The sequence below is a fragment of the Meleagris gallopavo genome, chromosome 3 (genome assembly GCF_000146605.3).
Source record: "Meleagris gallopavo isolate NT-WF06-2002-E0010 breed Aviagen turkey brand Nicholas breeding stock chromosome 3, Turkey_5.1, whole genome shotgun sequence".
NCBI classification, from domain to species: Eukaryota; Metazoa; Chordata; class Aves; order Galliformes; family Phasianidae; genus Meleagris; species Meleagris gallopavo.
Window position 1 is genome coordinate 64,294,094 of NC_015013.2, and position 17,636 is coordinate 64,311,729.

Genomic DNA, 17,636 nt, shown 5'->3' on the forward strand with positions numbered 1-17,636 from the left:
TATAGGAAATAACGGTGATAAATACTAATAATTCTTTTTATTAGAAAATTTTCATTTGCTGTTCATATATTTCATCTAAAATTCTGTTCACCTTTCTAGCATGGGTTAACCATTAAACTGCTTCTTGATTGCTCTCACGCCTTGCTCAGGAGGTCAAAGGCTGGAAGAATTTTCTGGTGAGCATTGTGTATTCTTCAAGTAGCTGGTTGGCTTGACAAATAATCTGCCATAAAACAATTCAGATTTGAATTTAATTGCTCCATGGTAAAGTGCCCAGACTCTTACCCTGCAGCAAAGTAGTTTGACCCTCTTTCATGTAATCAAATGTTATTCATTCAAACTGAATGAAAGAACAGCATACATTTGCTGCAGGATATGTATGCATACAGACAAGTACAGCTTAGCTGTCCAGCCTGTGTAAGTTCATACTTTAGTTTACCTCCTGACAGCATGTTTACAAGAGTAAATGCTAGAGATGCCTTGTAGAATTTAGCATAAATAGGTCAGTCACATCCATTAAACTTGTTCAAGATTAGAACAATCTTCCCCCTTTTTACTGGGTGCCAAAAGCCTTTCTTTTCTATTACATCTTCCATTAGTCATTTACCCTTCTCTAGGCTTTAACAAGTGACACAAAACAGCCTTTATTGTTTTTCTCTAAGCAAAGAAAATCTCAAACTGTCCCTAGATGACTCCTTTGAATGAGAAAATGGCTCAGGTTTCATTTGTTTCCTGTCCTGATACGCTCTTTTCTGACACATCTGCAAGTTTAGTGATGCCTGGAGGAAACAAACAGGTCAGCACTGGCATTTCTCAAAATTTGTTTTATTTGGTAATAAAAAGGCCTGTAAAGTCTGGTCTCTATCAAGACTGGAACATTTGTTCAATCTACGAAACCTACAGCCTTGCGGATAGCACTCTGCAAAGATATGCCATCGTTACAGCTATCAATCACTAGCCAAATCTCTGCTATAGCTGAATAGAAGTAGAATTTTTCCTGAGTCCCAGCTGAACAAGCTTACATGAAACAGCTCCTTGTAGGCTTATGACCACTTAGACTATGGCTTAGATCTTTCCAATCATACTTGTTTTCCCAATATGCAAATATTAAGGTAATTATTTACTGGCAAACTAAATTCGAAGATTTCTATAGTGCTTCAATCTTCTTGATTCAGACTGACACTATTATTCATACCTACTGAATGCTACTTTGCTTCCTACCACTTTGTTCTCATTTCAATCTCATTTCGAGCTACATTAAAAAGCTAGAACCTCTTGGCAGTTCTTGATGAATGTTTTAATGAACGTAACACAAGAGAGAAAAGCAATTGGGAAGTGAGAACTGTCATGGTACAACGACTTATGAATATTCACTGTAATTATAAATTGTGTGTAATACTAGGATATATAGCCCAGAGTGTCTCATATTAAAAATCTGAAATTTGAGAGCTTTATCAAAGATTTTCATATTTATTTAAATGCACCTAGACCTTAGGTAATACAGAAATCACTTCTTTAGACAAATGCTTAACTTTTTTACAGAAAAGTGTGTATACTTTAAATTTTCTCTCTTTCTTGTTGGTTTGCTACATACATTTACTCCTTACTGACAGCATACCTCCTGATCACTCAAAGCTCTTTAAGCTTACAGAGAAAAATTACATTTTCCCACCACAAGTTATTTTCAAGACAACTTAGTACAAATGAAAACTTTTTCTGATGAATTTATTGGTGTCGCATTTCATACCATCATGTACTTATATTTTCTCTTGAGTCCTCTAGCCATTTCTTTGTTTTAGGGGCTTAGCAGCTTTGAAATACTTTCAATCCAGGTGCTTTAACTCCCTCATTTTTATCTTCAACCAAGTTCTCCTTTCACAGGGTCCCCGCTATTAGTTCTCAGCCTGGAACAGGCTGCCCAGAGAGGTTGTGGATGTCCCATCCTGGAGGTGTTCAAAGCCAGATTGGATGGGGCCCTGGGCAGCCTGGTCTAGTATTAAATGGGGAGGTTGATGGCCCTGCATGTGGCAAGTGGGTTGGAGATTCATGATCTTTGAGGTCCCTTCCAACCCTGGCTATTCTGTGATTCTTAGCATGACTAAAATTAGGATTTCTTAACTTATGACTAATGAGATGAACTGCTACTATAGACTGGAAGTTCATCAACTGATGAAAGAATGAAATAATGAAAAAAAGAAAACGATTTCAGTATCATGGGAGTAAATATGGGCCGCTAATATGATGAATCCAGAGACAAGGTTGTATAGAAGTGATTTCCCACAGTGAAAGGTACATACTGATATCATGTTAAAGTAGTAAAGTCTTACTACTCAAAATACTTCTGTAGAGCATTGTCTAGAATTCTGGTCACCCATGTGACACAAGGTCACCCAAGAAAAACACATTTAAACCTGGATACAAAGGTAGACCGTAAGACTTGTAAGCCTCAACCCTTCTCCTAGTAACACATAGAAACAACCTCAATTTCTGTTTATTTATGTTCTCTGATGTCTTAGTGCTATCATCTTGAATAAGCTATTAACCAGCCAAAGCTGTAAGCCTGATTCCAACTTTTTGACACTTCATTTTTTAATACAAAGCAATATTAACAAATAATCAAAAAATGAAAACAAAATCTGGGGCAACATGCAATCTTCACTACCTAACTACTGTATCTGAAAAAATGACAACATTCAAAATGGAATAGTATTTAATATTTAACATAAGAATCATTTTATTGTGAGGAAGAAAGACTGGCCACAAACCAAAACCAATCTACAATTACCTGGTTGGTAGAAATTTGGTGAAAGTTCTCTGGCAACTGCTCTTGCAATATCACATTCCTGACGAGCAGACTGAGCAGCCTGATCCGCAGCATCAGCTTTAGCTCTTGCATGTGCAGTTCTGTACAGAGTAGAAAACAAGTTATATGCAGAGGTGTCTTTTATATGCTGCACCAATAATGAGAGAATAAAGTATTGCTTCCCTTAGCTACTGTACACTGTACTGCACAGTACATTGCTATGCCCACATGCTCTCTACAACTGCAAATCAAAGCATACAAATTACTCTTCTCAGTTATTCAGCCCTGCTTATCCTTGTATCATATTTACTTGTAGATACGCAATTTACAACCCAGCTTTATAAACTTTCTAAGTAGGAAAATAAGAAGTACCTAAATGAAACAGATATGATGATTATATGGTCAAATGTTAATACACGGAACACAAAGTTTACAGGAGGTCAGACTGGGACACTACACTCCTGAACAGGGAGCTCTGAGACCAGGACACACAATCTTCTGAGAGATTCCAGAATGCCTTTAAAAAAAACACAACACTTTTACAACATTTCCTGTCTGTGCCAGAGGGGTTGGGACTTGATGATACTTGAGATCCATTTCAGTTCAAACCATTCTATATAATTTGATGATTCTATGATACAATTTCAAAGTTAATGATCAACGTCGGGTAAAAAGCAAATTTGTGGTACGCTCGCCCAAAAATTTGAGAATGTCTCCCACAGTCAGGCTACTTTGGAAATGAATGGGATCAAAAACTCATGTCTGATACTTCAATAGGCATTTGTATAAATGGAGAATTAACATGCTTACATTCTTCTAATTCACTGAATTTCAAATCCAAAACAGTGTGGAAAAGGCAACTTTCAAAAGTCAAGAAAACAGTTCAGAATATTTTCATGAAGTAATCTGCCCTCAGCTTCTCTCTTTTTTTCCTTCTGTTTTTCTTAAAAAGTCTTAAGAATAGCTTGTCAAATGCCTCTCACTTCAGACTGTGCAAATAGATTGCTGCGTTACTGCGTGATCGCATTGCTTTTCCTCCCATCTTCTTACATCAGTTCATTTTTAAATGGTCATCTGTTTAAAAATCCCTGATGGCAGCACTGGCTGTGTCTTTCAGTGCCAGCAGATAGCCTAGAGCTATAAAATGGTTCATTAGAACTAAGGGGAAGCTAAACATAGCAAAAACAGCAGTTTTTCAGACCTACTCAAGATATGCATAACATTTCTGAAACAGTTATATTCAATTTCATCATCTCAGGAGTTTTCTTACTGTGCTCTTGCTGAAAATTGAAGTAAGAGTAAATTAGGAAGACAATAAAAGCAACCATGGGCCTGGCAATTTTATTTAAAAGAAATAAAATAAATGAAACCCTCAAATTTTCTATTACTTCTATCTAAAAATTCAGTTTTATTTTCAAGGAATAAAGAAAAGTTCTGTATGTTTCAGACAAAGGAAGAATTACAAGTTAGCACTGACTTGTATGAGTAGGAGATTAACAGCATGGTAAACTTTGCATTTCTAAAAAGACACTTAATCCCACAGGGTTCTAGTATAAACACAAACATAAAAAAATCCCACAGTTTCATCTGTGGTGCCCAGAGAAGATTTATTTATGTCCTCCCTAAAACGTGTATGGGGATAAATGCTAAATGTTATTTCAAAGCTTAGCTTGTCATAATTTAATGGATAAATATCATCTCAAGTTGCCTTCTCATCGGTCCCCTTGGTCTCTAAAAAAAAGATACTTGTAGTCAGTATCAGGAAAGAAACTGTTAATCAAAACAAACACACTGTATAATCCCATATGTACTCTGTGCAGTTCATGAATGGTTGTACGGTATGTACTTGCTTAGTAACAGTAATCAAAACTGTTCTTTCTCTATAATCATTATTTTCAATTAGATGAGCTATTCTTAGTTCCTGCATAATTATGTCTATGTAGCATAAACCTAATGAAGCAATCATAGCACTGGGACACTGTTTTATGAGACAATAATGTCTGCACATGGATAAACTAGACTCTGATCATCCTATTGTGATCACAGAACAACCAGACAATTCTCATGTAAGAATAGTCTAATGCTATTGTCACAGCTGCAGTAGACATTTTAAAAGCTTATATACTAAATGACGAGTATTGGAAAACTGTACTGCTAGTTGTTTATTGATGTGAATTTTCTGTAGTATTATAGCCAAGAAGCAAATGACACATCCAGTCTAAGCATGTATGAAAGTGGCAGAGGCACTGAACGGAGTCACAGATAATGAGCTAGTGATGCTTGGCCACATGCAGCTGGGCGGAAGCAAGCCACAGCAGGAGCACACGGGAACAGAAGGTAAACGAATGCTGCCTTGCTTGGCTACTCAGACCTTTCATTTTTTTTAACCTATGAATTCCTGCTGTTCTGCTGCTTTCATACCAGCAGTCAGGAGCCCTAGCAGATCAGGATGGAGTGGTTGCTGAGATGTGTGCTGCCGATACCCAAAAAATCCACAGCAGAGAGGGAAGAGGCAGCACGAGCTACAGGAGAGCAGAGACAGAAGAGCAGTACCAGTGTCCATGCTCCCAAGCAGGCCTTCTGCCAGCCAAACAGCAATGTCTGCTCATGGCCATGCTGAGACATCTCTCTAATGGCCTCTTCAGTGAGCACCAGCACGATACTTGGCAAATGGAGAAAGAACAGAAGAAATGGGCAGAGTCTGGCTTTTGTATCTAACAGAGCTGTGCATTCCAGCTGTGAACACGTGCTTTTCACTTTATGCTATTTGCTTTCTACCACCTTGGTGTCAGGATACTTTACTAATTGGCAGCATGTACTTTTTTGTTTCAATTTGCAATCATATAGTTGGATTTTTTTTTTTTACTTCCTGCACGCTCACTTCTGTCAGACTCAAATAATTTTTCAGCTTTTTCATTGGCATTTTTTCAGCTGCACATTTTGAGGGACAGTGTGCCACCTAACTGATGAGTTCACTGTAGTCTTAAATGCATTCACAGTTATATCTGTTACAGGAATCAGGCTGTACTTACATTAAAAAATGAACCCACAGCAACAGCCACAAGTTCAGACATAGCACTGGTATGGTATGTGGAGCCTGTAAACATACCAGCCTACATCATGATTGAATAAGGGCCGCAGGACCAGTGATTAACTGCGTAACTACTATTAGTAGAAACTTCATTTAGACTCCTTTCAGAGTCAGATTCTGAAAGCCTAAGCTTTCTAGACTGTGGAACAACTGGTACTGCTACTAGTATCTTTTTTATTCTCTGGTTGGTTGCATTGGTAAATATATAGATGGATTCTGAGCTACACTCAAGGGATTATAAGCACAGAGTTGGAGGGGATCATACTGTGTCCCCTTCCAGCAACGCTACAAGCAGATTTCCATGTACTTATGTCTCAAAAGTGACTTGGAGGGGGAATAGTGAGGGCTGAAGAGCTTAAACATTATCTAGCATTCTGTAGCAACAATGCTTCTATATAATACCATTTGTCTTGAATGCATTATGTAATATTTATCTAAATTTAAACTCCATTTAGAACTGTCAATTACCCTTGAGATTATTTTGTATTCCCATGATATCCTTCAACGTATTTGTAATTCATGTCCAGTCACTGTCAAGTGAAAATGTAAGCAATATATTTACTTTCTTTCATTCATCTTTCAGCTTATTTTAAGCACAGGGATTCCAACATAAAGCTTGCTGAGTATTATTTGACACATACAATTTTCTCACATTTCAGTTTGCCAAATATATGAACCATAATTATGTTCCTAAATACAAATTATTGTAAATTAATAATCTTAATAATGTTTCTAACAGGTTTCCATATTGTAAAAAAATAAATAAATCAGTAAAGTTTAAACCTGCATAAAATACTCAGAGATATACAAGGGCTGCTCAGAAAGTAATGCCTCCTATTTTATTATGTCGGCCCATGACATCAGAGGGAGATGTTGTTGCTATGGTAGTAGAGGTTGAACCCATCAACATTCCATTCCATTTTGTTGCCATGCGACAGATGGCAGTTGAAGGGCAGTTTGACAAAATGGTGTCTGACATGGAAGTGTGTCTGAAGCAAAGGTGTGTCACTGAACTCCTTCACGCGGAAAAACCGGTACCCATGGACATTCACTGATGCTTCGTGCATGTTTCTGGAGACCAAACAGTGGACGTGAGCACTGTGAGGTGGTGGATGGTGTATTTCAGCAGTGGTGACAGCGATGTGAAAGAGCAGCATTTTGAATGCCATCCGCAGCTGCCACACCATGAAATGAACAGTGTCTTGATCAGCTCAGCCATGTGAATCAGAGGGTTACAACTAGGGAACATGGCATAAATGCATTGGAAACAGTGGTGGCAACACTGGAATATCACAAAGTTTGCACCAAATAGGTCTCACAAATGCTTCACAAGGGAACAGAAAGAACACCATATGCAAGTTTGGCAGGACCCACTGAACCAACACGAGGCTGAAGGTGACAGTTTCCTGGATCATGTAATTACCAGTGACGAGGCATGGTGTCACAGATGTGAGACAGAATCAGAATGGCAGTCTATGGAGGGGTGACACATAAACTGATGTGCACTGCACTTTGGGAAAGGAACGGGGCGATCCTTCTGGATTTCCCAGAACCTGGACAAACCATCACATCTGATCACTACATTTACTGGCAAAAATGCATAGTTAATGCTGGTGACTATGTCGAAAAACAGTGTTTTGTAGCCGAGAATTTGTTCTACCAAACAGTGTTATTGTGCCCTTTGTATCCATTACAGTTTCCATGGAAACAAATAAGATACATTAATTTCAGAGAGACCTATGTGTTTAATTTATGGCAATCTTCAGGTTTGTCTGACTAACTTCATATATTGCACCTTACCACCTTTATCATCCCTTCTGAAACTGGAATTCTATTAAAAAAGTCCCCTTTTCCCTCAATTCTAAAATTCACTTATTTTTTCTAGTAAGCAAAGAATTCTATGCTATTCGTTGCTTTTTTTTTCCATGTATGAAATTTTACAACCTTTTCTTTTATCTTTTGGAGGTTGAACTCTGCAACATTCCTATAGATATCAAAAGAGTTTCAAGGAGAAGAGATCATGATTAGTAGAAAATTTTGAAGGAATAATTCTTCAGTAATTTTTTTTTACCCTATTTCCAACTATGCATTTTTTGACACGGCAATTGAGAGATTGTCATTTATCAAGTGCACTAATCATCTTGCTCATCTTCTTTCAGTGATAATACTGAGTGGAAAACTATTCTCTTACAGTAGGATAAAGTTATGTCTGTGCACAACTATACAGAGTTACTTAGGAACTCTAGGCTCAGCAACTCAGTACTGTAGAATAGCTCAGAAGTGAGGCTACGTCACTGAATATCAACAAGAAATGGGAGTTTCAGAGAAACAGAGCAGTAAAAGAATTATGTACAGATATTGCAACATGAGAACTTTGTGTCACTGAGAAACTTAAAGTGCTTATGAAGTGCATACTGAACTGACCAAATGAAGCATGTGTCTTCAATCAAGAGAGCCACAACTTAAGCTCTCTGAAGTACTTTATTTGATTAATCTCCTTTGTGTCTTGCTAGATTTCAGTTTCAAGAAGCTGTTCCCTCTCAACGAACTGACTTCACTCAAGGACTGGACTAGCTTGGCGCTACTAGCAAACTTTCACGTAGTGAAGCATAAGCAGAGCTATTATATGCACAGGCATATAATTGTTTGCATTATATGCAAAGGCTGGAACCTTGGCCCACATAATCTTACCTAATGGATTTTGCTTTTGCAAACTCCTCTTTTCCAGTCTCAATTTGTTTCTGCTTTTTTTTTTTCCCCCTCCCAGTTCTATTCCATATTAGAAGAACAGAAAAAATACTACTTTTTCTTAAAAACTCATGAAAAATGGATGAAAGTCCATAGAATTGGCAGACAGTCAATCTGGTTTGAGCACTTGAGAAAATAACCTGAGGGTACTGACTAGTTTGCCAGATGTCAGTCCTGAGCATAAATAACAGCATAAATAAACAGAATTTACATCCACAAAGATTTATAGGCTAACAGCATACAACGCCAGAAACCGTGCCTTAACAAAAAGTAGATTTTGCCAAACACTTCATACATATATAATGATAACAGGCCTAATACTTTATCAAGATTGCCTTGACTTAACATACTTGGTTTTTTTTCAAGGTTTCTAATTTTTTATCCTATGGCAAAATAATTAAATAGCACAAACTATGTCCAATTAAAATAAGGCATATCAAAATGGCTTAAAAGCTAATTCACTGACGCACCTCAAAATGTAACCCAGAAGACATCAAAATAAAAAGTTGAAACATGCATTTTATCTTAGAAACTGGGTTTTGCTCCAGAGTAGTGAAATATTTTAGTTTTATAACATCACAATAAAATCTAAAGCATACGGTATTAGAGATGGCAGATTATACAACTTTCTGATTCAAACAAAACCCAGAAGGATATTTTATTGTGTTATATCCTAAAGTTCAAGGATAACAACTTCAAAAAGCATTGCATTTAACTGTACTGAAACAGAGCACTGTGGAAGGAAAAACCTCACCAGTACGAGAGACTAACATGGAAAGTGGCATAGGAATATGAGATCAGCTTGGATGGCCCCACATTGCAGCAAAAGGAAGGTTTAATGTAATCTTTCTACAACTAAGAGACAAAAAATAAGCGTAAACAAGAATTTGTTATTGCTGTGCAACATAACCCAGAATCCACAAAACCACTGATGGAACAATACCCAACTCATCTATGTCTCAAGAAGGGAAATGTCAGAATCACAGAATAATCAAAGTTCTGAAAAGAAAAGCTTCTTGACGTAAACTTATGTAATCTCACATCTAGTCATTATTGGAATAACACTGGGAAGTCACTTATCATGGTGTACACATGGATAGTCAATAGTGGAAATTGTTGAAGACAAAATGGAGAAGACCAACATTTCAGAAAGGCACAGCTGGTACAAGCATTAGAACACAAATTTGGATGTACTCAACTTTGAAATGCTTTGAATAAATTTTATGTAAAAAAAGATTTCAAAGTCTTGCAAATGATATTAGACAGTGTACTAAAAATTTACTTTAATCCATTTTCTGAGAAAAATAACATGGTATTTTGTTTACAGGAAGCAAGATTAGATGATTTAGAGGCTGTTTACATTACGTATTTCAGACATCTGACGTCAGTGCCTCATTTGAGACATCCCTCTCACTCAGAAACTTCAAACATTTGCAGTTTGATCCTCTGTACTGCATGGATGACCACTCCTGCAGTGGTCAGTGTGAGCACTCTGCTGTGCCTATGAATGTAAATAATCTTACTGTGAACATCAATCTATGTTTTTACCTCAGATTCAATCTTCTTAATACTTGTTTAAAACCTGTTTGCATACTCCTTTAGATACCTGTGGTCCCCTTTAATAAAAACAGGACTGTTCCACAGTTTAAGGGTGCTGAGGTAACTGTTTCTATAATCTATACCAGTTTTCTATAGTTTATATTTATTTTTGGGATAGCATCCCAAAAAAGATGGTATTTCTGAAAATCCACTTCTGACATAGAGCTGCAAGTCTTATTTCCCTTATTGTTCTTCTAGCCCTGCAGGCATTCTCACATGTTCAGCAAAAAACCTCACGTGCAGATGTCAGAATTTAAAAAGTGGTTTTGGATTGCTGTTAAAGCATCACTAGACAAGCTGCAATTACACTGTACTCTCCCTAACCTTAGGTGTCCCACTAGCCTGGCATTATTTATGTTCACACCAGACAATCTGCCCATGGATAATACACATCTTCATGTGATGTATTTACTTTCATCATCATTCGTTACTCTGTCAGAAGCTTGAACGAGCAGAGTTTTTCTTTCTTATTGATTGTACTTCATCTCAGTACTAGCACAGAAATCTTAAGATGATACAGTTGTCAATTTCAGCAAGAGGAGCAACATAATTTCACACAGAAAACAAGTTCTCCTGGGGGGCAACTTACAAGTCAGTGGACAAAAACCACTCCTGTATGCTCCTAGGGAATTTTCCCAATGGTGATTTCACAGACAGTATCTTTTCATGTTGCTAACTCCTAAGTACATCTAAAGTATATATCTTGACGTTTGTCTATCCTTCTTCATGGGACAGACTACATTCTAACTGATTTTATTACTAAGTCTTCTTAGAGAGTAATACTTTCTTCCAGTTTTGTAGGCTCTTAACAGTAATTCCTGCAGACAGGAGATTTTAGGAAAAGATAAAGGAAAATCTGCCAGCAAACAATTTGTTGTTTCTGATCATCATGGCCAACTATGCTGGTTGAGTAAAGCAACTTCTGAACCTAGCTGAAAGCATAAAAAAAACAAGTACATTCTTGAGCTTCAGCTGCTCCTGATGATATAAAAAAACAGGAGGTAGAAATGCATCTCTTTCCTTCATCACAAAAAATGAGTTTCAAGGAAAAAGAACTCCATGCAATAATGATTTAGCACACGAAAAGTAAACCCACTAAAAGAAATGGGAACTCAGGGACTGCTGTGACCATTTGCCTACAGCATTTCTAAGGTGCATTTAGAGCACTGCATTTTCCACCTGCCAAATTTTATTTTATTTTTAAACTTTACTGCTCTCTACACCTCTGACAAATGAAATACAATGGTAGGTATGACAAGAATGCTATCATCAATACCAATATATGGCAGCTCTTCAAGATACTGCTCATAAGAAAGCAACAACAAATCACGATCCCAGGAATACAGCTGGATGAAAAAGAAGAACAGCTTGCAGAAAAAGGAAGAGACTAGGAGGTATCTTTGGATCAAGAGATTGTTTTCAACTTAAACAATAGTGTTTTTCATCGTTCTACTGAATTTAATCACTTTCAAGTGCTTGTAAAAATAAGAAAAATAAAATAAAATATGAAAAATACATTTTAAATAATTTATAATTAGAATAATTCTAGAAAATTTTCAGAAGCTCCGTTCATCAACAAACATATTCATGAAAACCAGGCCAAACATTGTCCTTGTCAATGTCTGTATTCCTTAATCTGTTCTCTATATAGAATTGGTATGCTTTTTTAGGATAAGAATTTTTTAAAACCTATGGGGGAAAAAACCAGTCCACTGTGTTGCCTGTCTGTTTTCCAAAAGCTTAGGATAAACTTATTTCAATCATTACCATTTTGTAGGGAATTGAAATCTTAACAAATGAGAACATCTGTAAACATGTAATTCCATTTAAATGAAGACCACGTTAGAATTACACTTGGAAATAATCATAGAAACACAGAATCATTCAGTTTGGAAAAGTCCTCTAAAATCATCTAGTCCAACTGTCAACCCATCACCATTATGCCCAGTAAATTACGTCCACCTTTCTTGAATATCTCCAGGGAGAGTGACTCCATCATCTCCTAGGGCAGCCTGTTCCAATGCTCCACCACTCTTTCAGAGAAGAAATTTTTCCTAATATCCAACTTGAGCCTCCTGTGGTGCAACTTGAGGCCATTATCTTTTATTCTATCATTAGTTACTTGGGAGAAGACAGCGACCTCCCACTTTGCTGCAACTTCCTTGAGGTAGTCAATCATTTCAGACACAGGGCAGGTGACAGCTATTTCACAGTTTTTGTTGTCTCTACCATGAAGAAAATCTAGGCTTGCAACAAATATAATTACAAAAAATACAGTTAGTAGCTTTAAAAGAAATTTCTCACACATAGATAACTCATGCATAAATTAGTATATGTGTATACATTAACTCTCTTAGCGATCTACAATGCTATCCAGTCTGAAACAATGACTACCATATCCTGCCAGATAAGAGAAAATTTGAAGGAAAAAAAAAAAGAACATTGCTCTCTGCTGGTTCTATGGGGGCTGATGAGCTCAGCCAGACGCCTGAGGGCACTTTGCGGAGTCCACATTCTGAAAGTTCACAGCAGGCTATTATTCCTGCTTCAGAGTGGTCCTTAACTGCTTTGTTCAGCTGAAGTCATGCAGATCTGCACTGTGAGGCTAAAGATTAATTTCTGTATTCTAATGTAGTAATCACATGTAAAAGTAACAACTTATTTCGGATTCAAGGACTCTATTGTTTTGAGCCTCTCTGAACAGTCACGGTCTATTTGCTCCTTTTAATTTGCTTAGAACAGCCCTTGTAGCCCTGACAATCTTCTCCTGCCTTTTCCAGCAAGCAAATATTCTCTTTTCTAAGCCGCTAGTAACAGAATTTCAGTATAAATACAACTACATGCCATGAAAGAGGAAGTATATACTAATTTCTTGTTTTTCTCTTTTCACATAAAGAGATTTATCAGACTTGACAGATATACCTAGAGGTTGATGGGTTTTACTGATTCCTATGAGTAGACATTGGAGCAATTACTAAGACAAAAATTTGCAAAATAACCTGCCCATCACCTCCAGCAAAAAGCTCTTTCTGCTACATATCACACAAAAACACAGAATGATTGATGTGGGAAGGGTCCTCTGGGTGTATGTGGTCTAACCCCACCTCAAGTAGTGCCACTCAGAATAGAGTGCCCAGAACCATATCCAGGTGGCCTTTAAAGATCTCCAAGTAGGAGACTCCACAGCCTCTCTGTACAGCCTGTGCTTGTTCTCTATCACCAACAGTTATACTCCCTTGTTATTTACAGACTATAATTTCTAAAACTAACATGACTCTAAAAACGAACACCAAATAGTATTTTTGTGAGATCTGGTGCAAATCTAGGCAAATCCTGAGCCTCAAAAATTACATTCAAGGTATTCTAAATACAATACCTTCCTAAAATGCAGACCGCTGAGCTTTGATGAATATTGGAGAGGGCAACACGCTGCATGTTCTCTCTTTTCCATAGCAAAACCACTATAGCCTCGTCAGCTTGCACAAAGCACTGGATTTGCTGTGCTGCACAGAACGATAGTGCTGCATAGGCACAAGAGCCTTTTCAAAGTGTTAGCCATTACTACATACATACCAACTAAGTTCTTTACTCTCCATGTCTTCAGTAAGTAACACTACAGGAGTAACTGGCGTTACTACAGCAATTTCTGTAACTGGCTCCTGTTGACTGAACTCCAGCAGGTGAGAGGGGACTACTTTTACCTGCTATTTTTCTTTTCTTTTCATTGAAGGAGTCTCATCATGCTATGGGCATACATCATGACAGGGGAACGGCTTATAAATTCTGTGAAAGGCAGTGTCCTGGAACGAACTTGTAGGCTGGGTGAATTATCTTGTCAGGTTGTGTACCAACATAAGATGATCCTTCTTAAAGTTTGTATGAATCTACCTTCACCTAATATGTACCTTTTCTTATGAATCCCATGGGCAAATATGAAGGTCAGAAGCACAGTAAGCCTCAGTGTTGCCTTAGTTCCTCTGCTGAAGCCTACACTGATGGGGCTTAAAGAAGGAGTGGATGATGCTCTTGAAGAACTACTGAAAGAGCAGGGGAAGTAAATATTATAAGCAAAGTAAACGTTGTAAGTAAAGTAAACCTTGCAGAAATTGATAAATCAAAAATATCAGTTCAAGGTAATTCATTGATAATCAAATTTTACATAATTAGCAAAATAATAGCAATAAAATTCTCTTAATTAAAATTTTCAGCTGTATCTACCAGTGAAGTTTATGTCCATTGAACATAACATTTAACCTTATGCTTAGCTGACAATATTTAAAAAATGGTCTGCTCAATGTAGCCATCTTGCTGCTCTGTCATGAACATGCTTCAGCAGCAAGTGGATGTATATGGAATATGATTTCAAATTAGAAGGGAGAAGTCAGTTCTCCCTTGAATTCAAGAGTGAGTCTCTTGAATCCTATTAAATAAGTAACATTTTCGCTCTCTGTGAGACAGATGTGCAGTGAAATGCCTGCTGAGATTAAGGAAATCTTTGCTATGAAGCACAACACCAAAAAGCCTGCTAATGTATCATAACACGTTAGTTTTTTAATTCTATGGACCTCCTTCAATATAACTTGAAATGCTGTGCTTGTGCTTCAGGCAGTTTCTTGTTCTTACACTTAAGCATGCAAATCCATCTATAAAGTACTGCAACTGCTGCTTTTTCTTCAGAGACTAGCAAGTTTGTTAGTGAAGTACTGTATCAAGTAGTCAAATTGTTGCTGAAAATACAAGATACAAAATAACCTCAATTGAAGGGGCTACATGGAAACTAAAAAACCTTAAAGTTCTTCAGTCTAGCATTTCCATGTATTGCATGTTCACTGCAATTCATATATGCAGAAATGCAACCTTTCTGATAGTCTGTTAGAAGAATGATATACTTTTTCTCCTGTTTTCTTGGTCTGAACAAGAATTGAAACTGCAAGGCTGTTCAGTTCCACGTTATTTCGATGGAAATCATACAGCTCAAAACATTCTCTCTCATCACCAAGCTATCTAGATGGAGTTTATGACTTAAACATACCATATATTTAATAAACAGTGACAGCATCATGGAGAATTTTGAGATACAACAACCTTTACTGGTAATTCCAGGTATACCATGCATTATCTCCCTAAACCTGCAGACTATGAATTGGTCTTATAATTTAAACACGAAATAATAAAATAAAGTATTACCAGACTGCAAGTGAGAAAATTTACAGACAACTGTGAATTGCTTTAGACAGGAAAGAAATGGTCTTTCTTATCTACCTTGAGAAAATCCATGGCATTTACAGTGCCCAGAAAGCAGAAGCTGCATCTATAGCTTTCATAAGAAGTAAGATCAAGCAAAAGCTCTACAGAGTAATCACTCCAGAAGTAAAGGAAATAAGAGCTGTCTTTAACACAGAAGATTGTAACTGCATGTACTAGACAAGACAAATGGTTTTTACAGACAGATGGCTTAGCTCCTAAACAATTAAACTTAAGGGAACAGGAAAAGATAAGAGTCTGAAAGGTTGTATTTTCTAGAGCAGGTTTAACAAAGATCTCTGTGTTCTTGTTAAATCCATTAGATTGTGTCAAAAGCAAGAATACTGACCAAGTAAAAAAAAAAAAGTGACTCCAATAGTAGTACTTAGAAGCATCTGGCTTCTAAGAGAAGACTGTGGCTGGGATAGTGGAACATTATGCTCTTTCAGCAGTTGAACAGTCTATGTTGAGGAACAGATGTGCTCATCTCCCATTGCTCTGGGTCAGAAGTTCCAGCTCTTTTGGTGAATAATATACAGTGCTGTTATGGTCGAAGAACCACAAGCTCTAAAATGGTTCCACTTCCACCAGAACCCGATGCCTACAGCTATATACTTCAGGCAATTGCTGGTCAGGATACCCAGTGTTCCATTACTTCTTGTGAAGCTACTTGCTCAACAGTGAATCCTTTTATTTCATTAAAATTAAGCTCTTCTGTGTTATCCTAAGAGTGAGGTATCACTCTGCCCTAAATGAAAAGATTTTTCTTGGCTGTCAAAACCAGTTAATCAAACAACTGCCACAAAGCTGAGGTGTACAGTTTCCCTCCACAAAAGTCAAGTCATCTGTGGCCTCTGACCCTAGGTGTGCTTTAGCTTAACAGAATTGCTCTGTATAATTAATACAACTTAGGTGGCTAGATCAGAGTCCTTGTAAAAATATTCAAGTTTTTTCTCTTGCCTATTTCTAAATTAGTCATGTCTTACTCTAGCTGGTACCCATCACAGTTTTTTTACTGAATTTAGCAGTCACTCATTAATGCGGATAATCCTGCCTGAATCAGAAACTGAAATAACATGACCTCCCAGATGTGATCCATTCCCATGTGCCTGTCTTTTGAGTTTTCAGACACATTCAGACAATGATGTGCCACAGGTCCCAACTCTTCCACATACTCATGCCTCACTGGCAGAGCAACAAGAAGATTCTCATCTCTCATTGGTGCAGATCACAGTTTTAAAAAGTACCTGAAAAAAAAATGGGACAATACTTCATATGAAGACAAGTGGCCTGCCAGTTGTCACTCTGTTCAAAGTATCATCCACAAGATATTCCCTTGAGATGCCAATCGGGTTGATGCATGGCAAACAACAAAACACAGAAGGAATGCCCTGCCTATTCTATCACTGTCAGAAGGTTCTGGTCAATGGATCTATGTTCAGGTGAAGGCTGGTTACAAGAGGTGTCCGTGTCCCCCACGGGTCTCTCTTGGGACCAGTGCTCTTTAACATCTGTTACCCAGATAGTGTGATCAAGTGCATCTTTGGCAAGTTTGTACACAATACTAAGCTGAGCAGTGCAGTTGATACAACAGAAGGAAGGGACCTGGACAAGCTTGAAAAGTGGGCCCACATGAACCTGATGAGGTTCAACGAGTGCATGTGAAGGTGTTGCACTTGGGCCACAGCAGTCTCTGATACAGACTGGGAAAAGAACTCAGAGTTAGAGGACTTGGGAGGTGGTTATGGATGAAAAGCTTGACGTTAGACAGCAATATGTGCTTACAGTTCAGTAGGCTAACTGTATCCCAGGCTGCATCAAAAGAGGGGTGGCCAGCGGGGAGAGAGAGGTGATTGTCCTGTGCTTTGCCCTTATGAGGACCCACTTGTAGTACCATATCCAGGTTTCGGGCCCCCAGCACAAGAAAGAAGTCCCATTGGACTGGGAGGGTCACAATGATGATCAGAGGGTTGGAGCTCTTCTCTTATGAAGAAAGGCTGAGGCTGCTGGGCTTGTTCAGCCTGGAGAAGAGATGGCTGTGGAAAGATTTCATTACAGCCTCCTAGTTCTTAAACAGAGTTTATAATCAGGAGGGAGACTGACTTTTTACATGGGCAGATAGTGATAGGACAAGGACGAATGGTTTTAAAC

The 17,636-nt window shown here is 37.8% G+C and overlaps 1 protein-coding gene across 1 annotated transcript in view; it reads right to left on the minus strand.

Annotated features, from left to right (window-relative positions):
- Positions 1 to 17,636, minus strand: part of LOC100547979 (junctophilin-1) — a 46,002-nt gene that overhangs the window by 24,825 nt on the left and 3,541 nt on the right. Inside the window, exon 2 of the mRNA XM_031552960.1 lies at positions 2,786 to 2,904. Within this exon, the coding sequence (XP_031408820.1) occupies positions 2,786 to 2,904 (119 nt within the window). The remainder of the gene's footprint in view (positions 1 to 2,785; positions 2,905 to 17,636) is intronic.